General features: G+C 47.6%; 1 protein-coding gene across 3 annotated transcripts in view; it reads right to left on the reverse strand.

Annotated features, from left to right (window-relative positions):
- TFDP1 (transcription factor Dp-1) overlaps positions 1–27454 on the reverse strand; it is a 504992-nt gene that overhangs the window by 262392 nt on the left and 215146 nt on the right. For all 3 annotated transcript variants that reach the window (XM_063953105.1, XM_063953104.1, XM_063953106.1), the window contains exon 5: positions 14177–14298. In XM_063953105.1, the coding sequence (XP_063809175.1) occupies positions 14177–14298 (122 nt within the window). The remainder of the gene's footprint in view (positions 1–14176; positions 14299–27454) is intronic.

Below are 27454 nucleotides of genomic sequence, written 5' to 3' on the forward strand. Positions count from 1 at the left end.
AATGGGCACTATTTAAAGGTAAGCCCTGGAAACATTTGCATAATGCGTTTGGTATTAGGGATGTCAGGGACCCATCTAATGAAGTTCACCTGGTTGTGGTGGATGGGCACACATTACTGGCCAAATCTGTGCAAAGAACTAAATTTATACTAAATGTTAATTGTACGAGTTTATCAAATTATTTTATTTTGACTCTGTATTCTTAGTGCAGAGTGCAATTGTATTTTTTTCTCTCATGTATGGTACTAGTAGCCTCAGCATAGTAGCACCTCTTATGTTTAAAAAAAGGGTGCACAGTTCAAGTCCCCATTTCCTTTATAATTTGTGTATATATTGTACACATGGGGAGGTTCCTTCATTTTGGTACCGCACCCTCCCTATCTACACTCAGGTGTTTTTACTTAACACAGGTTCCTATATTGCTGACTATATATTACAATGGGCTCTAAAGGCGAGACCTGGATAAAACGAGATTTATGGTAAGAACTTACCATTGTTAAATCTTTCTGCGAGGTACACGGGGCTCCACAAGGATTAACATCGGGGTGTACAGTAGGATCTTGATCTGAGGCACCAACAGGCTCAAAGCTATGACTGTTCCCAAGATGCACAGCGTCGCCTCCTCTATAACCCCGCCTCCGTGCACAGGAGCTCAGTTTCGATAACCAGCCCAATGCAGTAGCAGGTAACAGACGACAATCGCTCGTAGCCAATTACACCACACACTCACCACAGGAGAGGGTGTCAGCGGCTATGCCATACCAACCCAAAGAAGCTAAGTGCGTCAGGGTGGGCACCTTGTGGAGCCCAGTGTACCTGCAGAAAGATTTAACAACGGTAAGTTCTTACCATAAATCATTTTCTGCTGCGGGGAACACTGGGCTCCACAAGGATTAACATCGGGGATGTCCCAAAGCAGTTCTTTATGGGAGGGGACGCACTGTAGCGGGCACAAGAACCCGGCGTCTAAAGGAAGCATCCTGGGAGACGTCAGTTTTCGACACCGATTGACTATATCCCTTAGTGCTTACAGTATGTGTCAGCATATTTCTTTTTCCTGTGTGGTACTAGGAGCCTCAGCATGGTTAACAATCATGTTTAAAAATAGTGGGGCAGATGTATTAACCTGTAGAAGGCATAAGGAAGTGATAAACTAGTGATATAGGCACCAGCCAATCAGTTCCAATATCTAAATTAACAGTTAGGATCTGATTGGCTGGTGCCTTTATCACCTTGCACATATCACTGGTTTTCACTTCCTTATGCCTTCTACAGGTTAATACATCTGCCCCAGTGTGTGCAGTCCCCCCTTCACATTTACCTGATCTGGGCGAAAATTTTAAAGAACAAACAATACACGAAAAGTCCGGTTAATTAACTTATTAAACCACTATTGTATATGACTTTAAAAAATGTGTTCATTTTTTTTTTTAATCTGTTTATTGTACAGCAAAATCAGCAAATACACAAATCTTGTCAGGGTTAAAATAAAATATCAAAACATGAAGCAGTATCACATTCTAACAATTTAACAAAAAAGGATTGCTGCCATTTTAGATTTTTTTTAAAGGTAAAAAAAAGAAACATACATACATAATTTATCACTGACCTCAGGCTATTCAAAGGGTTGGTTTCATACAGAAACCTCACACAAGTAATAGAACAGTGGTTCTCAAGCTCCGTCATCAGGACCCCACACAGTTTACATTTTGCAGATCATCTAGCAGGTGTACAGGTGTATTTATTACTCACCGACATTTTAAAAGATCCACAGGTGGAGCTGATTATTCCACTTGCAACTCTGAGGAGGAAAATGTGAACTGTGTGGGGTCCTGAGGGCAGAGTTTAAGAACCTGTGCGGTAAAAATAAGATTTTACTTACCGATAAATCTATTTCTCGTAGTCCGTAGTGGATGCTGGGACTCCGTCAGGACCATGGGGAATAGCGGCTCCGCAGGAGACAGGGCACAAAATTTAAAAGTTTGACCACTAGGTGGTGTGTACTGGCTCCTCCCCCTATGACCCTCCTCCAAGCCTCAGTTAGGATACTGTGCCCGGACGAGCGTACACAATAAGGAAGGATTTTGAATCCCAGGTAAGACTCATACCAGCCACACCAATCACACCGTACAACTTGTGATCTGAACCCAGTTAACAGTATGACAAACGTAGGAGCCTCTGAACAGACGGCTCACAACAATAACAACCCGATTTTTTTGTAATAATAACTATGTACAAGTATTGCAGACAATCCGCACTTGGGATGGGCGCCCAGCATCCACTACGGACTACGAGAAATAGATTTATCAGTAAGTAAAACCTTATTTTCTCTGACGTCCTAGTGGATGCTGGGACTCCGTCAGGACCATGGGGATTATACCAAAGCTCCCAAACGGGCGGGAGAGTGCGGATGACTCTGCAGCACCGAATGAGAGTACTCCAGGTCCTCCTTAGCCAGGGTATCAAATTTGTAGAATTTTACAAACGTGTTCTCCCCTGACCACGTAGCTGCTCGGCAGAGTTGTAATGCCGAGACCCCTCGGGCAGCCGCCCAAGATGAGCCCACCTTCCTTGTGGAATGGGCCTTGACAGATTTAGGCTGTGGCAGGCCTGCCACAGAATGTGCAAGTTGAATTGTGCTACAAATCCAACGAGCAATCGTCTGCTTAGAAGCAGGAGCACCCAGCTTGTTGGGTGCATACAGTATAAACAGCGAGTCAGATTTTCTGACTCCAGCCGTCCTTGAAATATATATTTTCAATGCTCTGGCAACGTCCAGCAACTTGGAATCCTCCAAATCGCTAGTAGCCGCAGGCACCACAATAGGCTGGTTCAGGTGAAACGCTGAAACCACCTTAGGCAGAAAGTGAGGACGCGTCCGCAGTTCTGCCCTGTCCGAATGGAAAATCAGATATGGGCTTTTATACGATAAAGCCGCCAATTTTGACACTCTCCTGGCTGAAGCCAGGGCCAGTAGCATGGTTACTTTCCATGTAAGATATTTCAAATCCACCGATTTGAGTGGCTCAAACCAATGGGATTTGAGAAAATCCAAAACTACATTAAGATCCCACGGTGCCACTGGGGGCACAACCGGGGGCTGTATATGTAGTACTCCTTTTACAAAAGTCTGGACTTCAGGAACTGAAGCCAATTCTTTCTGGAAGAAAATCGACAGGGCCGAAATTTGAACCTTAATGGACCCTAATTTGAGGCCCATAGACAATCCTGTTTGCAGGAAATGTAGGAATCGACCCAGTTGAAATTCCTCCGTCGGGGCCTTCCTGGCCTCACACCACGCAACATATTTTCTCCAAATGCGGTGATAATGTTGTGCAGTCACCTCCTTCCTGGCTTTTACCAGGGTAGGGATGACCTCTTTCGGAATGCCTTTTTCCCTTAGGATTCGGCGTTCAACCGCCATGCCGTCAAACGCAGCCGCGGTAAGTCTTGGAATAGACACGGTCCCTGCTGAAGCAGGTCCCGTCTTAGAGGTAGAGGCCACGGATCTTCCGTGAGCATCTCCTGAAGTTCCGGGTACCAAGTTCTTCTTGGCCAATCCGGAGCCACGAGTATCGTTCTTACTCCCCTTTGCCGTATAATTCTCAGTACTTTTGGTATGAGAGGCAGAGGAGGAAACACATACACTGACTGGTACACCCATGGTGTTACCAGAGCGTCTACAGCTATTGCCTGAGGATCTCTTGACCTGGCGCAATACCTGTCCAGTTTTTTGTTGAGGCGGGACGCCATCATGTCCACCATTGGTCTTTCCCAATGGACCACAATCATGTGGAAGACTTCTGGATGAAGTCCCCACTCTCCCGGGTGCAGATCGTGTCTGCTGAGGAAGTCTGCTTCCCAGTTGTCCACTCCCGGGATGAACACAGCTGACAGTGCTAACACATGATTTTCTGCCCAGCGGAGAATCCTTGCAGCTTCTGCCATTGCCCTCCTGCTTCTTGTGCCGCCCTGTCTGTTTACGTGGGCGACTGCCGTGATGTTGTCCGACTGAATCAACACCGGCTGACCCTGAAGCAGAGGTTTTGCCAGGCTTAGAGCATTGTAGATTGCTCTTAGCTCCAGTATATTTATGTGAAGAGACGTCTCCAGGCTTGACCACACGCCCTGGAAGTTTCTTCCCTGTGTGACCGCTCCCCAGCCTCTCAGGCTGGCATCCGTGGTCACTAGGACCCAGTTCTGTATGCCGAATCTGCGGCCCTCTAACAGATGAGCACTCTGCAACCACCATAGCAGAGACACTCTTGTCCTTGTGGACAATTTTATCCGCTGATGCATCTGCAGATGCGATCCGGACCATTTGTCCAGCAGATCCCACTGAAAAGTTCGTGCATGGAATCTGCTGAATGGAATCGCTTCATAAGAAGCTACCCTTTTTCCCAGGACTCTTGTGCATTGATGCACAGATACTTTTCCTGGTTTTAGGAGGTTCCTGACTAGATCGGATAACTCCCTGGCTTTCTCCTCCGGAAGAAATACCTTTTTCTGAATAGTGTCCAGAATCATCCCTAGGAACAACAGACGTGTCGTCGGGATCAGTTGGGATTTTGGAAAATTCAGAATCCACCCGTGTTGTTGGAGCACTACTTGGGTTAGTGCTACTCCGACCTCCAGCTGTTCTCTGGATCTTGCCCTTATCAGGAGATCGTCCTATAAAATCCCCTTCTTCCAGATTCGCTATCACTGCTCTGAGTGACTCCATCTTGAACTTGAATTTTTGTATGTACAGGTTCAGAGATTTTAGATTTAGAATCGGTCTTACCGAGCCGTCCGGCTTCGGTACCACAAATAGCGTGGAGTAATACCCCTGTCCCTGTTGTAGGAGGGGTACCTTGACTATCACCTGCTGAGAATACAGCTTGTGAATGGCCTCCAATACCGTCGCCCTGTCGGAGGGAGACGTTGGCAAAGCAGACTTTAGGAAACGGCGAGGAGGGGACTTCTCGAATTCCAACCTGTAACCCTGAGATACTACCTGCAGGATCCAGGGTTCACCTGCGAGTGAGCCCACTGTGCGCTGAAATGTTTGAGGCGACCCCCCACCGCCCCTAAGTCTGCTTGTAAGGTCCCAGCGTCATGCTGACGCCTTTGTAGAAGCCGGGGAGGGCTTCTGCTCCTGGGAAGGAGCTGCTTGTTGCAGTCTCTTACCCTTTCCTTTGCCTCGGGGCAAATAGGAATGTCCTTTTGCTCCTTTGTTCTTATAGGAACGAAAGGACTGCGGCTGAAAAGCCTGCGGCTTTTTCTGCTGGGAGGTGACCTGGGGTAAAAAGGTGGATTTTCCGGCCGTTGCCGTGGCCACCAGATCCGATAGACCGACCCCAAATAATTCCTCCCCCTTATACGGCAATACTTCCATATGTCGTTTGGAATCCACATCACCTGACCACTGGCGCGTCCATAAACTTCTTCTGGCAGATATGGACATCGCACTTACTCTTGATGCCAGAGTGCAAATATCTCTCTGTGCATCTCGCATATAAAGAAATGCATCCTTTAACTGCTCTATAGTCAGTAAAATACTGTCCCTATCCAGGGTATCAATATTTTCAGACAGTGACTCCGACCAAGCCACGCCAGCACTGCACATCCAGGCTGAGGCGATTGCTGGTCTCAGTATAACACCCGTATGTGTGTATATACTTTTTAATGTATTCTCCAGCCTCCTATCAGCTGGATCCTTGAGGGCGGCCGTATCAGGAGACGGTAACGCCACTTGCTTTGATAAGCGTGTGAGCGCCTTATCCACCCTAGGAGGTGTTTCCCAGCGCGCCCTAACCTCTGGCGGGAAAGGGTATAATGCCAATAACTTCTTTGAAATTAGCAGTTTTCTATCTGGGGTAACCCACGCTTCATCACACACTTCATTCAGTTCCTCTGATTCAGGAAAAACTATCGGTAGTTTTTTCACACCCCACATAATACCCCTTTTTGTGGTACTTGCAGTATCAGAGATATGCAAAGCCTCCTTCATTGCCGTGATCATATAACGTGTGGCCCTACTGGAAAATACGTTTGTTTCTTCACCGTCGACACTGGATTCAGTGTCAGTGTCTGGGTCTGTGTCGACCGACTGAGGTAAAGGGCGTTTTACAGCCCCTGACGGTGTATGAGACACCTGGACAGGTACTAACTGGTTTGCCGGCTGTCTCATGTCGTCAACCGACTTTTGTAGCGTGCTGACACTATCCCGTAATTCCATAAACAAAGCCATCCATTCTGGTGTCGACTCCCTAGGGGGTGACATCACCATTACAGGCAATTGCTCCGCCTCCACGCCAACATCGTCCTCATACATGTCAACACACACGTACCGACACACAGCAGACACAGGGAATGCTCTGATAGAAGACAGGACCCCACTAGCCCTTTGGGGAGACAGAGGGAGAGTTTGCCAGCACACACCCAAGCGCTATAAACATATATAGGGACAACCTTAATAAGTGTGTTCCCTTTATAGCAGCTCAAATATTATAAATATCGCCAATAAGTGCCCCCCATCTCTGTTTTTACCCTGTTTCTGTAGTGCAGTGCAGGGGAGAGTCCTGGGAGCCTTCCTCGCAGCGGAGCTGGGCAGGAAAATGGCGCTGTGTGCGGAGGAGAATAGGCCCCGCCCCCTTTTCGGCGGGCTTCTTCTCCCGGTTTTTTTGGAACCTGGCAGGGGTTAAATACATCCATATAGCCCCAGGGGCTATATGTGATATATTTTAGCCAGAATAGGTATATTACATTGCTGCCCAGGGCGCCCCCCCCAGCGCCCTGCACCCTCAGTGACCGCTGGTGTGAAGTGTGCGGAGAGCAATGGCGCACAGCTGCAGTGCTGTGCACTACCTCATGAAGACTGAGACGTCTTCTGCCGCCGGTTTCTGGACCTCTTCTCTATTCGGCATCTGCAAGGGGGTCGGCGGCGCGGCTCCGGTGACCCATCCAGGCTGTACCTGTGATCGTCCCTCTGGAGCTAGTGTCCAGTAGCCTAAGAAGCAAATCCATCCTGCACGCAGGTGAGTTCACTTCTTCTCCCCTAAGTCCCTCGTTGCAGTGAGCCTGTTGCCAGCAGGACTCACTGAAAATAAAAAACCTAACAAACTTTTTCTAAGCAGCTCTTTAGGAGAGCCACCTAGATTGCACCCTGCTCGGACGGGCACAAAAACCTAACTGAGGCTTGGAGGAGGGTCATAGGGGGAGGAGCCAGTACACACCACCTAGTGGTCAAACTTTTAAATTTTGTGCCCTGTCTCCTGCGGAGCCGCTATTCCCCATGGTCCTGACGGAGTCCCAGCATCCACTAGGACGTCAGAGAAATAGGATTTTAGTTCCCTACCGGTAAATCCTTTTCTCGTAGTCTATAGAGGATACTGGGGTCCATTTAGTACCATGCGGTATAGACTGGTCCACTAGGAGCCATGGGCACTTTAAGAATTTGATAGTGTGGACTGGCTCCTCCCTCTATGCCCCTCCTACCAGACTCGGTCTAGAAAACTGTGCCCGAGGGACGGACATTCTTTAAGAGAAGGATAGATAAGGATAGTGGGGAGATTCCGAACCAGCACACACACAAGAGGAAAGCCAAGCTAACCAAACTTGCAACAGGAACAGCAACCAACATTACTTAAAGTAACAGTGCAGGAAGAACGAAGTACTGGGTGGGCGCCCTTTATCCTCTATGGACTACAAGAAAAGGATTTACTGGTAGGTAATTAAAATCCTATTTTCTCTTACGTCCTAGGGGATAGTGGGTCCATTTAGTACCATGGGGATGTACCAAAGCTCCCAAACTGGGTAGGAGAATGCCGAGGTTCCTGCAGAACTGATTGACCAAACTGAATGACCCCAGAGGCCAAAGTATCGAACTAGTAGAACTTAACAAACGTGTTCGAGCCTGACCAAGTAGCTGCTCGGCAGAGCTGTAAAGCAGACCCACCCCAGGCAGCCGCCCAGGAAGAACCCACCGACCTTATTCCACCGCAAACTTGCCGTGGAATAAGCATGCTGGATAGTAAGTCTGACCCAGCGAGAAATTGTCCGCTTTGAAGCAGGACACCCAATCTTATTGGAATCATAAAGAACAAACGAGCTTTTCTGTTCACATACACCTAAAAAGCCCTCACAACATCCAAAAGACTTTGAAGTAGCATAGGTGTCGGTGACAATCGGAACCACAAACAATAGGTTGGTTGAAATGCGGACACCACTTTAGGAAGAAATTGCTGACGAGCTCGGAGTTCACCTCTGTCCTCATGGAAAATTAAATAGGGACTTTTGTGAGACAAAGCCCCCCAACTACAACACACGTCTCGCTGAAGCCAAGACCAACAGCTTGACGGTCATCCATGCAAGATATTTTACGTCCACCTCTTGTAAAAGCTCAAACCGGTCCGATTGGAGGAACTGCAGCACCACATTAAGATCCCAAGGTGCCGTGGGAGGCACAAAGGAAGGTTGAATGTGCAGAACACCTTTCAAGAACGTCTGAACCTCAGGGAGAGAAGCCAATTGTTTCTGAAAGAAAATGGACAAGGCCGAAATCTGGACTTTTATGGAGCCCAGACGCAGGCCCACATCCACACCTACCTGCAGAAAAAGCAGGAAACGTCCGAGATGATATTCCACTGCAGAATAATTTCTGCTCTCACACCAAGAGACAAATTTCTTTTATATACGATGGTAATGCTTAGACGTTATCCCCTTCCTGGCTTGGGTCAAAGTCGGGATAACCTTGTTAGGGATCCCTCTCCTGGCTAGAAACAGACGTTCAACTTCCATGCCGTCAAATGTAGCCACGGTAAGTCCTGATAGACGAACGGGCCCTGCGAAGAGGTAGAGGCCACGGATCTTCGAGGAACATCTCCAGAAGGTCCGCGTACAAGGCCCTTTTTGGCCAGTCCGGAGCAATCAGTATTGCTTGAACCTTTTCCCTTTTTATTCGTTTTAGAATTCTTGGGATCAGAGGAAGTGGAGGAAACACGTACACCATCTGATAGACCCATGGAGTTGTGAGAGCATCTATTGCCACCACCTGTGGGTCTCTCGACCTGGAATAATACCGCCTGAGCTTCTTGTTGAGACGAGAGGCCATCATATTGATCTGTGGGTATCCCCATCTACTTGCCAAGCACCTGAACACTTCCGGGTAAAGGCCCCACTCCCCCGGGTGCAGGTCGTGTCTGCTGAGGAAGTCTGCTTCCCAGTTGTCTACTCCCGGAATGAAAACCGCTGACAATGCCACAGCGTTTCTTTCTGCCCAGAGGAGAATTCTTGACACCTGACATTGCTGCTCTGTGCTTTTCGTTCCGCTGTGTCAGTTTATGTACGTTACTGCCAAAACATTGTCCAACTGGACCTGAATGGCCCAATCTTGAAGATGTGAGGCCTGCAGAAGGGCGTTATATATGGCCCCGAGTTCCAGAATGTTTATTGGAAGGATGACTTCCTGACTTGACCGTTTTCCCTGAAACTGTACCCCGAGTGACTGCTCCCCAACCTCAGGCTTGCGTCTGTGGTTAACAGAATCCAATTCTGAATTCCGAACCTCCATCCTGCGACGAGGAGAGAAGTCTGTAGTCTGTAGCCAGCACAGAAGGGAGATCCTGGCCTTTGGCGACAGACTGATCCTCTGGTGCATGTGAAGATGCGATCCGGACCATTTGTCCAACAGATCGAGCTGGGTCTTGCGTGAAACCTTCCGTATTGAAGTGCCTCGGAAGAGGCCACCATTTTCCCCAAAAGGCGAATGCACATATGTACAGACAGCCGGGTTGGCTTAAGGACATCCCGAACCATCAACTGGATTACCAATGCCTTATCCAATGGAAGGAACACCTTTTGTGACTCTGTATCAAGTATCAATCCCAGGAATGGGAGCCTCCATGTTGGCTCCAGGTGAGATTTCAACAGGTCCAGAATCCACGCGTGATCCTGGAGGAGTTTGGTTGAGAGTGCAGTGCTGTCCAACAACCTTTCCCAGGACGGCGCTTTTATCAGGACGGAATTATATTCACTGCCTACTTGCGGAGTAGAATCATCATCTCTGCCATCACCTTGGTGAACACCCTTGGTGCCGTGGCGAGACCAAATGGCAGGGCCTGGAACTGGTAGTGACAGTCCTGCAATGCAAATCTGAGATAAGCCTAAAGAGGCGTTCAGATGAAGGAACGCATCCTTATCATCCAGAGACCCTAGAAAATCCCCTTCCTCCAGACCTGAGATCACCACTATCAGAGACTCCATCTTGAATTTGAACACTCGTAAGTACGGGTTCAAAGACTTGAGGTTCAGATTTGATCGTAACGAACAGTCCGACTTCGGCACTACGAACAAGTTGGAATAGTACCCCTTGTTTAGTAGAGGAGGTGGAACTGGAACAATGACCTGAGTCTGTACCAGTTTTTGGACGGCATGCTGTAAAGTTATACTTGCCTCTTGTTAAACTGGCAATCCTTATTTGAAGAATCTGTGAGGTGGGAGCTTTTGGAACTCCATTCTGTAGCCCTGGGAAATAAGAACTATGAATTTGACCAGATCTGACTGAAGAATTCTAGTCCACCGTCATGCTGAAGTCTTTGAGGAAGCCGAGCCTGAGCTCTGTTCCTGAGCACCTGCTGTTGCTGGTTTGCGTGGTTTACCTCTTGCGCTGGAGGACGTAGAAGCACCTCTGGATTTGCCCTTGAACTTGGCCGTCCCAAAGGACTGTAACTTAGAAGCTGAATAAGTCTTCTTGGTTGGGGTGCTGCGGAAGGAAGATGCGTAGACTTACCCGCAGTAGCTGTTGAGATTTGTTTGTCTAATTCATCTCCAAGGCCTCTCCTGTGAATGGTAGGCCTTCCATGCCTTTCCTGGAGTCCGCGTCAGCAGTCCACTGGCGTAGCCACAAGCCCCTGCGTGCCGACACTGCCATAGCGGTGGTGCGTACGTTAAGCACTCCCATTTCCTTTATGGCTTCCACCATAAAGTACTGTATATGCTGCAGGAGTAAGACAACATCCCCCCTAGATAAGGAATCCAACTCCTCAATTAGGTTACCTGACCATTTTGCAATGGCTTTAGTGATCCACGCACATGCAATAGTGGGTCTTTGGGCCACCACAGCAGCTGTGACCAATGATTTTTGTGTGTAGTCTCAATTTTACGATCAGCTGCGTCTTTCAGGGAGGCTGCTCCAGGAACAGGCAATACAATTTTACGTGACAGCCTTGAGACTGATGAATCCACTATCGAAGGATTTTCCAATTTTTTCCTATCCTCCAGAGGAAAAGGAAAAGAGGAGAGAAACCTTTTAGGAGTCTGAAACTTATCAGCATTAACCCATGGCTCTTCAAACAGGGTATTCAATTCCTTTGACACAGGAAAAGTAACGGAGGGCGTCTTATTTACATCAAAATAAGATTCCTCACACTCATCTGACACCTAATCAGAAATATGCAGAACATATCTGATAGCCTCTAAGAGCCCCTATTCCCTGTGACAGAGCTGTATCCCCCCCCCCCCCCCCTGAGTTCAACCCCAGCCTCCTTCATGTCTGACCTGTGTCAGTCAGACTGCAGGATATGGGCCAGAGATCTTTTGCGGACAAATGGGAGGGGGATCGAGACGCTGTTTTGGTGATCGAGTCTCTGTTCATAAACTCATCCACAGTCTGTTTTAAGTATTGTGTCTCTCATTGCGTGACAATTTTGAGAAAGAGTTGAGATCATTCCCTTAAGAGAATTAACCCATTCCTGTTCAGCCCCGCTAGTCTGTGAACCTTGAGTACCCAGTAGTGAGCCCCCAGGTGAAGAGGAACACCCTGCGGTACAAGAAAAACACACTCTTTGCCTGACATAATGTAAATGTGACAGCACACACACACACAGGAAAGGTGAAGCACAATTAACCCTTCAGGAAGACACAGTTGTTTGGAGCCAGCACCCACAGCGCCCTTATCGCTAATGCCAAGCTTAGCTGCGTCGCAGACTAAGTCCCCTGAAAGGGGACTTAGTATGCCAATAGTCGCTCCCCCCCTGCTATGACCTCCTGGTACCGCTGAGGTAATCTGGAGTCACACTGGGGGAGCTGCGCGTCCCTGCCCTGTCAGCGTCTGTGTCCACAGCAGAGGGAAAATGGCGCTGGTGAGCTGCTGGACACTCTCATAGTGAAGCCCCACCCCTTTAATGGCGCGCGGTCTTCCCGCTTTTTTTTTATTTTTTATACTGGCTGAGGAATCTGGTGCTTAAAATGGAGAAAACCGTTTTAAGGTTGTTGTGCCAGTATGGGTACTCTGTACAGTGTACAGGGACGCAGTTGTGTACTGTGTTCAGAGACGCATTCTGCCACGGTTAGAAGCTGTGCATCTCCGTACCCTTATACCGCAATAATTGCCGGCACCCCGCTAGCCGGGATGCCGGCTCAGTACTCACCAGTCTTCTGGCTCTGTTAAGGGTGGCAGCGTGCTGCAGGAAAGTAGGCTCGCCGTGGTGGGGCTTACGAATAGTTCCCTCAGGAGCTCCGTGTCCTGTCAGCGGGGAACGGGACCATTAACCCTTCAAAAGGTTGGGCCGTTCTCCCCCTAAAGTCCCACGAAGCAGGCAGGCTGGTGCCAATCAGCCCTGCCTGAAAATAACAAATATAGAAAATAAATGCAGAAAACTCTTCAGGAGCTTCCTTCAGCGCGACCGGCTCCTCCAAGCACATTTTCTAAACCAAGTCTGGTAGGAGGGGCATAGAGGGAGGAGCCAGCCCACACTATCAAATTCTTAAAGTGCCCATGGCTCCTAGTGGACCAGTCTATACCCATGGTACTAAATGGACCCCAGTATCCTCTAGGACGTAAGATAAAACATGTTAAATCTGAGCCTGACTGATAATTTTGACACTACCACTTTTACATGTAGAAGTATGATGGGATCAGTATGCTAATGAGGTCGCGGAAAGAAAAAAACTGACAAATACTTCTCGTAACTATCATATTTCCTGGTTCTCTGTGTAACAGATCCAAACACAACAGCAATTTGATACAAGGTGATGGCCTACAAGAAGTTACAACATGGACTTCCTTTTTCTAAAGCTGGGTATATTGTGCAATTTATTGTTCTGACATATCAGAATGAGGTATCATTCACATCATATAATGATGATGTTCATTGAATTGTCCCATAGGATGTCTGATGATTCCACAGCTGATATGGTGTTCATGTAATGACACATTGCGCTCTTACACAGGTGATTGCTCAGCGTGTATGGCAGATGTGATGCACCTTGGATGGTATGTACCCAGCTTTAGGACATGTTTTAACCATGGGACAGCAAGCACTTCACGCCAAGTAAGCAGCGTGACAGCAACTTAAGTGAAGCATTTATTGCATAGTTATCGCATTCTGAACTAGTATGCAAAAATATAAAGGAGGGAAAAAAAAAAAGGTATTTTATACGAGGGGGTACCCAAAAGAAACAGGAATGAATGATTTATTAATTAATTGTACATTTTGAAACTGCAGTCACCCTTAAAGTACTCTCCACTTGAATCAGTACATTTGTCCAAAGTTTTTTTCAATTGATGAAACCATTTTCTTTGAAACTCCTCTTCGTGGATGTCTTAGTACTTTTGCCTTTTTTGTTTCACCACTACAATATTAACCAAACGTTTTGCTTTAAGATCTCTTTTCATCAGAGGAAGAAAAAAAAAAAAATTGCACGGGGCAAGATATGGTGAATACGGTGGGTTAGGCTAAGATGCCATTTAATTTTTGGTTATACATTCCTTAACACTCAGCACTGTGTGGGCAGATGCATTGTCATGATGGAAGAACCAGTCACCTGTTCGCCACAAATCAGGACGGTTTTTCCTTAACTCGTGAGGGAACCTTTTCAAAATTTCCAATTAAAAGCTTTGGTTGATAAAAATTCTAAGTGCATAATCCATCGGGTTGTAGTTATGTGACCGGCGGTCACCTTACGGACGCAGGGATCCTAGGCAATTGAATAGAGAGACAGTCTGCATGCAGACTAACAGGGACTATGCCACGATACACAGAGTGGGAACAGAACCTGTCTGTGGCAAGCGTGCCACCGAACCCCCTAGGTGGCGAGCACTCTTTACTCTCAATTTCCATTTTCATCACAAAACACATATCACTGCAAAATGGTAGCAATGATGAAGGATTAGTCAAGTGGATTTCTTGCTTACCCTGCAGACCATGGAGAGGAGTCGGTCGTCTGGTTCTGTGATACAAAGTGCGTGTTTGGAGTATGTGGACTTCCTAGTAAAATTGTGTTTGGTGCAGACTGTCTCTGTGGTGTTCCAATGACCTGTGATTAAATTGAGGGGGGGGAAATAAAAAAAGCATACAAATTTTAATTACAGTTGAAGCAGTAAAAGAATAAACTTGTTACATCAATGAAGACACAAAATGTCTTTAAAATAACTTTTCTTTTTGGGAGATGTTTTTTATTTTTCAATTATTTTATTAGGTGACCACATTGAGTATACAGGAAATAAGGAGAAACCAACATCACAAGTTATCCAATTACTTAACAGTCCCAGTCATAACAGCTGACAATGTATTTAAGAAAGAGAGTAAAGGGGGAAGGGGTGTGAGAAGGCCTCACAAACCTACAGATGTGTCCTTATACCTCTAGTCTCAATACCCCATGCAGCACAAGATGCCTGGCGTGAGTGAGTCACCAGGTCCCGCGCCACTCTGTCAACTTTTTTTGCAGAAAATGCATCTTAGCAGCAACACAATCCGACTGGGACGCACAAGGAGACACTGCTGATTAATTTGAGACAGCGTATTTTGGAATAATTGCATACCATAATTAGCTATCATGGTGATGGGACCTAAGTCTAAGCAGTGAATGCCTTTGTGTTTCATATACACCTTATACACATAGCCTGAAGGACATTTTGCCCAATATTTTTAATAACTTTGTGCATTAAACAAAGTGTGTATACAGTCACACAATTCATTTATGTTTCATATAATAGGATTTTAATACCTACCGGTAAAGCCTTTTCTCCTAGTCTGTAGAGGATGCTGGGGATGCTTCAAGAACCATGGGGTATAGATGGGATCTGCAGGAGGGGTGGTCTTCAGTATGCCGACTGACGGGATCCCGGCGCACAGTATACCGGCGCCGGGATCCCGACAGCCGGCATACCGACACTAATTCTCCCTCGTGGGGGTCCACGACCCCCCCTGGAGGGAGAATAAAATAGTGTAGCGCGCCACCGTGCCCGTAGTGTGGCGAGCGCAGCGAGCCCGCAAGCGGCTCATTTGCGCTCGCCACACTGTCGGTAAGCCGGCAGTCTGGCTCCCGGCGCCGGTATGCTGCTCGCCGGGAGCCCGACAGCCGGCATATCGTAGTGAACCCCGCAGGAGACATGGGCACACTAAGGATTTTGAATGGGTGTGAACTGGCTCCTCCCTCTATGCCCCTCCTCCAGACTCCAGTTATAGGAACTGTGCCCAGGGAGACGGACATTTAGAGGAAAAGGATTTATTGTTAAACTAAGGGTGAGATACATACCAGCTCACACCACCAAACACGCCGTACAACCTGGCATTTAACAGAATTCCAGTCAACGGCATGAACAATGTCAGCAACAGGCTGACCATAACAAACACAATACGTGTGTAACATAACCAATGACTGCAGATAGAGTCCGCACTGGGACGGGCGCCCAGCATCCTCTACGGACCAGGAGAAAAGGATTTACCGGTAGGTATTGAAATCCTATTTTCTCATACGTCCTAGAGGATGCTGGGGATGCTTCAAGAACCATGGGGTTTATACCAAAGCTCCAGAACGGGCGGGAGAGTGCGGATGACTCTGCAGCACCGATTGACCAAACATGAGGTCCTCCTCAGCCAGGGTATCAAACTTGTAGAATTTAGCAAAAAAGTGTTTGAACCCGACCAAGTAGCCGCTCGGCAAAGCTGTAACGCAGAGACCCCTCGGGCAGCCGCCCAAGATAAGCCCACCTTTCTCGTAGAATGGGCCTTCACCGATTTCGGCAACGGCAATCCCGCCGTAGAATGAGCCTGCTGAATCGTATTACAGATCCAGCGTGCAATAGTCTCTTGGAAGCAGGAGCCTCAATCTTGTTGGGAGCATACAGGACAAACAGAGCCTCCGTTTTCCTAATCTGAGCCGTTCTGGCGACGTAAATTTTCAAAGCTCTGACCACATCGAGAGACTTCGATTCCGCCAAGGCTTCAGTAGCCACTGGCACAATAGGTTGGTTCATGTGAAACGATGAAAGCGCTTTTGGTAGAAATTGCTGACGAGTTCTCAACTCCGCTCTATCTACATGGAATATCAAATAGGGGCTCTTGTGAGACAAGGCCGCTAATTCAGACACCCTCCTTGCGGATGCCAAGGCCAACAGCATAACCACTTTCCAAGTGAGGAATTTCAACTCTACCTTCTGTAGAGGTTCAAACCAATGAGATTGTAGGAATTGCAACACCACGTTAAGATCCCACGGTGCCACTGTGGGCACAAAGGGAGGTTGGATGTGCAGCACTCCTTTCACGAAGGTCTGAACTTCTGGAAGGGAGGCCAATTCTTTCTGAAAGAAAATTGACAAGGCCGAAATTTGTACTTTAATGGAGCCTAACTTTAGTCCCGCATCCACACCTTCTTGCAAAAACTGGAGAAAACGCCCCAGCTGAAGTTCTTCGGTATTTTCTCCAAATACGGTGATAATGTTTTGACGTTACTTCTTTTCTACCCTGAAGTACTGTGGGAATACCCTTTCGGGCTAGGATTTGGCGTTCAACCACCATGCCGTCAAACGCAGCCGCGGTAAGTCTTGGTACACGCATGGTCCTTGCTGTAACAGGTCCTCTCGTAGAGGAAGAGGCCAGGGATCTCCTATGAGCAATTCCTGAAGATACGGATACCAGGCCCTCCTTGGCCAGTCTGGAACAATGAGTATCGCCTGAACCCTTGTTCTTCTTATGATCTTTATCACCTTTGGAATGAGTGGAAGTGGAGGGAACACATAGACCGACGGAAACACCCACGGTGTCATTAGGGCGTCCACCACTATTGCTTGAGCGTCCCGCAAGCTGGAACAATATCTATGAAGTTTCTTGTTGAGGCGAGACACCATCATGTCTATTTGAGGAATTCCCCAAACGACTTGTCACTTCTGCAAAGACCTCTTGATGAAGAACTTTTATGACCTCCGCCATTGCCGCTCTGCTCTTTGTTCCACCCCGGCGGTTTATGTACACAACTGCTGTTATGTTGTCCGACTGAATCAAGACGGGCAGACCGCGAAGAGGATGTTCCGCTTGCAGAAGGCCGTTGTAAATGGCCTTTAATTCCAGAATGTTTATGTGCACACAAGCTTCCTGGCTTGACCATTTTCCCTGGAAATTTTCCCCCTGTGTGACTGCTCCCCAGCCTCGGAGACTTGCATCCGTGGTCACCAGGATTCAATCCTGGATCCCGAACCTGCGTCCCTCTAGGAGGTGAGAACTGTGCAGCCACCACAGGAGAGAGATTCTGGTCCTGGAAGATAGGATTATTTTCCGGTGCATGTGCTGGTGAGACCCGGACCACTTGTCCAACAGGTCCCACTGGAACACCCAGGCATGGAACCTGCCAAACTGAATGGCCTCGTAGGCCGCCACCATCTTCCCCAGCAACCGAGTGCATTGATGAATCAACACTCTTGGCGGTTTCAGAATCTGTTTAACCATGTTCTGGATTTCCAGAGCCTTTTCCACTGGAAGAAAGACTCTCTGTAATTCTGTGTCCAGAATCATACCCAAGAATGAAAGCCGTGTTGTCGGAACCAACTGTGATTTTGGCAAGTTTAGGAGCCAACCATGTTGTTGCAGAATTGCCAGGGAGAGCGCAACGTTTTTCAGTAATTGCCCCTTGGATCTCGCCTTTAATCAGATCGTCCAAGTACGGGATAATTGTGATTCCTTGTTTGCGCAGGAGAACCATCATTTCCGCCATTACTTTGGTGAAAATCCTCGGAGCCGTGGACAGACCAAACGGCAGCGTCTGAAATTGGTAATGACAATCCTGAACAGCAAACCTCAGGTAAGCCTGATGTGGAGGATATATGGGGACGTGTAAGTAGGCATCCTTTATGTCGACCGACACCATAAAATCCCCCTCCTCTAGACTGGAGATCACTGCTCGGAAAGATTTCATCTTGAATTTGAATTTTTTTTTAAATAGAAATTGAGGAATTTTAGGTTCAGAATCGGTCTGACCGAGCCATCCGGCTTCGGGACCACAAACAGGCTCGAATAAAAGCCTTCTCCCTGCTGTGACGGGGGTACCGTGACAATGACTTGATGTTGATACAGCTTTTGTATTGCAGCGCATACTACCTCCCTTTCCGGAAGAGAAGCTGACAATGCCGATTTGAAAAATCGGTGAGGGGGCACGTCTTGAAACTTAGGCTACTATTTCTAATACCCAAGGATACAGGGCCGAGCGAACCCAGACCTTACTGAAGAGTTGGAGACGTGCCCCCACCGGTGCGGACTCCCGCAGAGGAGCCCCAGCGTCATGCGGTGGATTTGGCAGAAGCCGGGGAGGACTTCTGCTCTTGGGAACCTGCCACAGCCGGTGACCTTTTCCCCGTCCTCTTCCTCTAGTAGCCAGGAAGGAAGACCCTCGTCCTTTTTTGTACTTATTGGGCCGAAAGGACTGCATCTGATAGTGGGGCGTTTTCTTTTGTTGCGCAGGGACATAAGGTAGAAATGATGACTTACCCGCGGCAGCCGTAGATACCAGGTCAGCGAGGCCGTCACCAAACAAGACATCACCTTTATACGGCAGAGACTCCATAGTCTTCTTAGAGTAAGCATCAGCATTCCATTGATGAATCCACAATGCCCTCCTAGCCGAGACTGCCATGGCATTGGCCCTTGATCCCAAAAGGCCAATATCCCTCACAGCTTCCTTTAGGTAGGCTGCAGCGTCCTTGATATAACCCAGCGTCAAAAGAATGCTATCCATATCCAGGGAATCTATATCAGATGACAAGTTATCTGCCCACTTCTCAATAGCGCTACTCACCCACGCCGATGCAACGGCAGGTCTGAGCAGCGTACCCGTAGTGACAAATGGATTTCAATGTATTTTCCTGCTTACGATCCGCAGGATTCTTCAGGGCTGCCGTGTCAGGAGACGGAAGCGCCACCTTTTTGGATAGACGCGATAGAGCCTTGTCCACGGTGGGAGTGGACTCCCACTTTTCCCTGTCCCCAGAGGGGAACGGATATGCCACCTGTAACTTTTTGTCAGGATTTTCCCAAGCCTTTTCAAAAAAAGAGCGCTCCGTTCATGAGAGGGAGGAAATGTTACCTCAGGTTTCTTTCCTTTATACATACAGACCCTAGTATCAGGGTCTTCCGTGATATGTAATACGTCTTTTATCGCCACAATCATGTACTGAATGCTCTTAGCCAGTTTAGGATTCAACCTGGCATCACTATAGTCGACACTGGAGTCAGAGTACGTGTCGGTATCTGTATCCGATATCTGGGTAAATGAATGCTTCTGTGACCCCGAGGGGGTCTGGACTTGTGACAAAATGCATCCTCCAACGATTTTCTCCATGCCTGGTTCTGAGACTCAGATTTATCTAATTTCTTATTCAATCGAGCCACATTTGCATTCAAAACACTCAAAACATTTACCCAATCAGCAGTCGGCGGTGCCGACAGGGTCACTCCCACCGTCTTTTCTGTCCCCACTCCAGCCTCCTCCTGGGAAGAGCACTCAGCATCAGACATGCCGACACACGCGTACCGACACCCACAACCACACTGGGGCTATAGGGGACAGACCCACAGCAAAGCCTGTTAGAGAAACAGAGGTAGTTTTGCCAGCTCACAACCCAGCGCCTGTCCCGGTTCTGAAACGTTTAATATAATGCCTCAGACCTGTTAGCGCTTTTAATATTAATAAAACAGCACCAAATTACTGTCCCCCCCCCCCCCCCCCCAACCTCTCCGTTTTGTACCCTGTTACTTGTACAGCAGTGTAGGTGGTCAGGACCAGCGTCTCTGGAGCTTTGCGAAGAGAAAATGGCGCCGATTAGAGCTGTGAGGGCTAAGCCACGCCCCCTCAATGGCGAGCTTCAGCCCCGCTATTTTCTTCATATTTATACTAGTGATGAGCGGATTCGGTTTTACTCGGTTCTCAAAACGGCATCTTATTGGCTATCCAAAACACGTGACATCCGCGAGCCAATAAGATGCCGTTTTGAGAACAGAGTAAAACCGAATCCGCTCATCACTAATTTATACTGGCGGGGGTCTGGTTTTAGTGCCCAAGCACTTCATACCACTTTTGCCAGTCCATTTGTGAGGTTTTATGCTGCCCAGGGCGCCCCCCCTGCGCCCTGTACCCTGTAGTGCCGCTGTGTGTGGGAGCATGGCCGCTGCACGGTACCTCAAAGCCGTCACTGAAGTCTTCTGATCTTCTACTCACCCGTCTTCTGACTCCTGGCTCTGCAAGGGGGGTGACGGCGCGGCTCCGGGTACGAGCATCTAGGCGTATCTAGCGATCAGACCCTCTGGAGCTAATGGTGTCCAGTAGCCTAAGAAGCAGAGCCTTGAAACTCACAGAAGTAGGTCTGCTTCTCTCCCCTCAGTCCCACGAAGCAAGGAGCCTGTTGCCAGCAGGTCTCCCTGAAAATAAAAAACCTAACAAAGTCTTTTTCAGAGAAACTCAGGAGAGCTCCTCAGTGTGCATCCAGTCTCACTGGGCACAGAATCTAACTGGAGTCTGGAGGAGGGGCATAGAGGGAGGAGCCAGTTCACACCCAAAGTCTTAAAGTACCCATGTCTCCTGCGGATCCCGTCTATACCCCATGGTTCTTGAAGCATCCCTAGCATCCTCTAGGACGTATGAGAAACACCTTATACACACAGCCTGAAGGTCATTTAATACAATATTTTTAATAACTGTGTATTACACAAAGTTTGTGTACATTGAGCCATCAGAAAACAAAGGTTTCACTATCTCACTCAAATTCCGTATTTTGGAATATTCCGTATTTCGGAATATTTGGATATGGGACACTCAACCTGTATACAGACGTAGCCACGCTCATCGTGGCTACATTTTAGTAAAGTCGTGCCACAACGTGCATGTCTAAGCCCCATTCGCAATGAATGGGGAGGCTAAACACAGAGCTCAGCGAGAGTAGGCGAGCTGCTGCAGGAGTGCACACCCGCCACAGATGTAGCCATGATATGTGTGGCTATATCTGTACGACACTTGTATATTGAGTCTGTATATGGAGCAGAACAGAATATGCATTGTGAAAATGCTGCGGCTGCTACTTTGACAAGGAGTCTCTGAATCTGTGTAGACCGATATGGAAAGGTCATATCAAATTAAAATGCAGCCCCCTTGTGCGTTCTACTTGCATTACATTGCTGAAGAAGCATTTTCAGCAAAAAACACCTGATGCTAAGATTCTCATGCGACCTGGCGTGCCAAGAGGTGCTGTTTGGTGTGACTGCAGCAAAGATGAACGAGGTCAAATCTGTAAGTGGTATGAATGGAAGCCCATGAACGATATATTGTTTGCATTGTCACAAGCAACTGTAAGGAGGGCAATTTCAGAGAATGCAGCACTGCATATTAGTTTACTGGTGTGCTTATGAGATACAAAGATAGGTAGCAGTTGCAGCTAAAATTCCAGAGAAATGAACAACGATGTTAGTGAGGGCTTGTATAAGGGCCTTTAATATATGTCCAGAGCTTCACCTGTTTTGGATAGCCCTAACATCCATGTGGGTGGGGGAAGTGATCCAATCCCCCTGAAACAGCTGAAGGGGAGTGTGAGTTGCTGTTGCGGCATGTGAACTCTGGCAACTGCACCCAAATTGCCCCCCTCACGGCCCCTTCTAGAATTGCCAGACTCATTTGCTTACCTGAGTATGCCGGTAGTGTAAATGCGACATACATCCACACTTACCTGGGCCATGACTTCAACTCTGGTAGTTTAATTCCCCCCATGGCTACATACCAATTCTTGACGACATTAATGCTAGCACAAAACTAATAAAAGGTGGGAGGGGTGGGGGGGAAGGGGTATGAATTATAAAGAAGGGGGGGGGGGTGTAACTAAATCCCACACCCCTATTCTAATTTGTAACCACTCTCCTGAATTTGGACACCTAGGGATATAATTAATAGAGGTAAATTTCAATTTATTATTATTTTCAGACCCTAAGAGACTGTTTCAGACCCTAAAAGACTAACAGACGATTGTTTTATATTCATTTTTTGTATGCTAGTAAATGTTTATTTTAGCACTTGAAACATTGATTGCCATTTGAAAATGTATAAAAATTGGTGGAGAATGACCTTTTGTAAATATACCCCTTTAGCAATATTTTTAGAATGTTTTAGGGTACAGGTGCACAATGATGTCCCTTTTAGGCTTAGTGACTGATCCTTTCCTCTCAGGTGTATCTCCCATTCAGGTAAACAACCATAGGATTCCCAGGTGTGGATATCATAAAAAAGATAAAATAACAAAAACAACCAATGTGTAGTACGTAATGTCAAAACCTATTGATATACATAAGATGCCTTTAGATGATTGAAATGAATTCAGAGCGTACCCCACTCACACTAAAAGTGGAAGTATAAAACACATCAAGGCTTCTTTTATAGGGGTAACCTTCATTTATTCATATGGCAGCCGGTGTATCAGAAATGGGGTCTCACTCAAACTCAATAGTAAATTGTGATAATTCCCTGAAGCGGGCAGGAGATGCGTACCCCAACACTCACACTCTATAAGTGGGCTGTAAACATATAAGGGTATCTTTCTCTCCTTCAATGGTAATCCAAAAATCGCGTACCACAACTCACAATTTGGAGAACTGTATGACTCCTATCAAGGTATCTTTCAATTTTCATATGAGGATGACGACTGGGAATTTCTAGTGTAGTCTCCCGGCATAAATCAAAGGAATAGAAACAAACCAATGTGTAACAGATCACATATGTCAAACACTTTAAGTGTATAGCAGTTTCTTTATGGTTGAATATGCACGGGATTCAAACACACTTCAAACGGTGTAAGCTAATGCGTACCCCAACACTCACACTCTAGAGGTGGGTGGTAAACTCAAAGGTATCTTTTATTTCTCCCAGAGTAATGGATGATAATTCAATGTTGCGTACCCCAACTCATAGTTTGATGTGTTAGAGGACTCCTATCAAGGTATCTTTGGGCTTCAGGTGACCGATGCAGCTTATGTATTTATATCATGTATTTTTCCGTTAGCCCCCCCCAAAAAAAGGAGAATGGCAATGCTCATACCAAAGTAGGTAAAAATAAGAATTTACTTACCGATAATTCTATTTCTCGTAGTCCGTAGTGGATGCTGGGGACTCCGTAAGGACCATGGGGAATAGCGGCTCCGCAGGAGACTGGGCACAAAAGTAAAGCTTTAGAACTACCTGGTGTGCACTGGCTCCTCCCCCTATGACCCTCCTCCAAGCCTCAGTTAGGATACTGTGCCCGGACGAGCGTACACAATAAGGAAGGATTTTGAATCCCGGGTAAGACTCATACCAGCCACACCAATCACACCGTACAACTCGTGATCTAAACCCAGTTAACAGCATGATAACAGAGGAGCCTCTAGAAAAGATGGCTCACTACAGCAATAACCCGATTTTTTTGGTAACAATAACTATGTACCAGTATTGCAGACAATCCGCACTTGGGATGGGCGCCCAGCATCCACTACGGACTACGAGAAATAGAATTATCGGTAAGTAAATTCTTATTTTCTCTAACGTCCTAAGTGGATGCTGGGGACTCCGTAAGGACCATGGGGATTATACCAAAGCTCCCAAACGGGCGGGAGAGTGCGGATGACTCTGCAGCACCAAATGAGAGAACTCCAGGTCCTCCTCAGCCAGGGTATCAATTTTGTAGAATTTTACAAACGTATTTGCTCCTGACCAAGTAGCTGCTCGGCAAAGTTGTAAAGCCGAGACCCCTCGGGCAGCCGCCCAAGATGAGCCCATCTTCCTTGTGGAGTGGGCATTTACAGATTATTGGCTGTGGCAAGCCTGCCACAGAATGTGCAAGCTGAATTGTACTACAAATCCAACAAGCAATAGTCTGCTTAGAAGCAGGAGCACCCAGCTTGTTGGGTGCATACAGGATAAACAGCGAGTCCGATTTTCTGACTCCAGCCGTCCTGGAAACATATTTTCAGGGCCCTGATAACGTCTAGCAACTTGGAATCCTCCAAGTCCCTAGTAGCCGCAGGCACCACAATAGGTTGGTTCAGGTGAAACTGAGGACGAGTCCTCAATTCCGCCCTGTCCGAATGGAAAATCAGATAAGGGCTTTTACAGGATAAAGCCGCCAATTCTGACACGCGCCTGGCCCAGGCCAGGGCCAACAGCATGACCACTTTCCATGTGAGATATTTTAACTCCACAGATTTAAGTGGTTCAAACCAATGTGATTTTTGGAACCCAAAAACTACATTGAGATCTCAAGGTGCCACTGGAGGCACAAAAGGAGGCTGTATATGCAGTACCCCTTTTACAACGTCTGAACTTCAGGGACTGAAGCTAGTTCTTTTTGGAAGAAAATTGACAGGGACGAAATTTGAACCTTAATGGACCCCAATTTCAGGCCCATAGACACTCCTGTTTGCAGGAAATGTAGGAATCGACCCAGTTGAATTTCCTCCGTCGGGCCTTACTGGCCTCGCACCACGCAACATATTTTCGCCAAATGCGGCGATAATGTTTTGCGGTTACATCCTTCCTGGCTTTGATCAGGATAGGGATGACTTCATCCGGAATGCCTTTTTTCCTTCAGGATCCGGCGTTCAACCGCCATGCCGTCAAACGCAGCCGCGGTAAGTATTGGAACAGACAGGGTCCTTGCTGGAGCAGGTCCCTTCTTAGAGGTAGAGGCCACGGATCCTCCGTGAGCATCTCTTGAAGTTCCGGTTACCAAGTCCTTCTTGGCCAATCCGGAGCCACGAATATAGTGCTTACTCCTCTCCATCTTATCAATCTCAGTACCTTGGGTATGAGGCAGATGAGGGAACACATACACTGACTGGTACACCCACGGTGTTACCAGAGCGTCTACAGCTATTGCCTGAGGGTCCCTTGACCTGGCGCAATACCTGTCGAGTTATTCCCAACGGTTTATAATCATGTGGAAGACTTCTGGGTGAAGTCCCCACTCTCCCGGGTGGAGGTCGTGTCTGCTGAGGAAGTCTGCTTCCCAGTTGTCCACTCCCGGAATTGCTGACAGTGCTATCACATGATTTTCCGCCCAGCGAAGAATCCTTGCAGCTTCTGCCATTGCCCTTCTGCTTCTTGTGCCACCCTGTCTGTTTACGTGGGTGACTGCCGTGATGTTGTCCGACTGGATCAACACCGGCTGACCTTGAAGCAGAGGTCTTGCTAAGCTTAGAGCATTGTAAATGGCCCTTAGCTTCAGGATATTTATGTGAAGTGATGTCTCCAGGCTTGACCATAAGCCCTGGAAATTCCTTCCCTGTATGACTGCTCCCCAGCCTCGCAGGCTGGCATCCGTGGTCACCAGGACCCAGTCCTGAATGCCGAATCTGCTGCCCTCTAGAAGATGAGCACTCTGCAACCAACACAGGAGGGACACCCTTGTTCTTGGTGACAGGGTTATCTGCTGATGCATCTGAAGATGCGACCCGGACCATTTGTCCAGCAGGTCCCACTGGAAAATTCTTGCGTGGAATCTGCCGAATGGGATTGCTTCGTAGGAAGCCACCATTTTACCCAGAACCCTTGTGCATTGATGCACTGAGACTTGGCTCGGTTTTAGGAGGTTCCTGACTAGCTCGGATAACTCCCTGGCTTTCTCCTCCGGGAGAAACACCTTTTTCTGGACTGTGTCCAGGATCATCCCTAGGAACAGAAGACGAGTCGTCGGAACCAGCTGCGATTTTGGAATATTGAGAATCCAATCGTGCTGCCGCAACACTACCTGAGATAGTGCTACACCGACCTCCAACTGTTCCCTGGATCTTACCCTTATCAGGGAATCGTCCAAGTAAGGGATAACTAAAATTCCCTTCCTTCGAAGGAATATCATCATTTCGGCCATTACCTTGGTAAAGACCCGGGGTGCCGTGGACCATCCATACGGCAGCGTCTGAACTGATAGTGACAGTTCTGTACCATAAACCTGAGGTACCCTTGGTGAGAAGGGTAAATTTGGACATGAAGGTAAGCATCCTCGATGTCCCGAGACATCATGTAGTCCCCTTCTTCCAGGTTCGCAATCACTGCTCTGAGTGACTCAATCTTGAATTTGAACCTCTGTATGTAAGTGTTCAAAGATTTTAGATTTAGAATCGGTCTCACCGAGCCGTCCGGCTTCGGTACCACAACAGTGTGGAATAATACCCCGTTCCCTGTTGCAGGAGGGGTACCTTGATCATCACCTGCTGGGAATACAGCTTGTGAATGGCTTCCAAAACGGTCTCCCTGTCAGAAGGAGACATCGGTAAAGCCGACTTTAGGAAACGGCGAGGGGGAGACGTCTCGAATTCCAATTTGTACCCCTGAGATATCACCTGAAGGATCCAGGGGTCTACTTGCGAGTGAGCCCACTGCGCGCTGAAATTCATTGAGACGGGCCCCCCACCGTGCCTGATTCTGCTTGTAAAGCCCGAGCGTCATACTGAGGGCTTGGCAGAGGCGGGAAAGGGTTTCTGTTCCTGGGAACTGGCTGATTTCTGCAGCCTTTTTCCTCTCCCTCTGTCACAGGGCAGAAATGAGGAACCTTTTGCCCGCTTGTCCACGAAAAGACCGCCTGAAAATACGTCGTCTTCTTATGTTGAGAGGCGACCTGGGGTACAAACGTGGATTTCCCAGCTGTTGCCCTCCCTTTAATAAGGCAATACTTCCAAATGCCGTTTGGAATCCGCATCACCTGACCACTGTCGTGTCCATAACCCTCTACTAGTAGAAATGGACAACGCACTTAGACTTGATGCCAGTCGGCAAATATTCCGCTGTGCATCACGCATATATAGAAATGCATCTTTTAAATGCTCTATAGGCAAAAATATACTGTCCCTATCTAGGGTATCAATATTTTCAGTCAGGGAATCCGACCACGCCAACCCAGCACTGCCCATCCAGGCTGAGGCGATTGCTGGTCGCAGTATAACACCAGTATGTGTGTAAATACATTTTAGGATACCCTCCTGCTTTCTATCAGCAGGATCCTTAAGGGCGGCCATCTCAGGAGAGGGTAGAGCCCTTACAAGCGTGTGAGCGCTTTATCCACTCTAGGGGGTGTTTCCCAACGCACCCTAACCTCTGGCGGGAAAGGATATAATGCCAATAACATTTTAGAAATTATCAGTTGTTATCGGGGGAAACCCACGCATCATCACACACCTCATTTAATTTCTCAGATTCA

Source organism: Pseudophryne corroboree, chromosome 2 (assembly GCF_028390025.1).
Source record: "Pseudophryne corroboree isolate aPseCor3 chromosome 2, aPseCor3.hap2, whole genome shotgun sequence".
NCBI classification, from domain to species: domain Eukaryota; kingdom Metazoa; phylum Chordata; class Amphibia; order Anura; family Myobatrachidae; genus Pseudophryne; species Pseudophryne corroboree.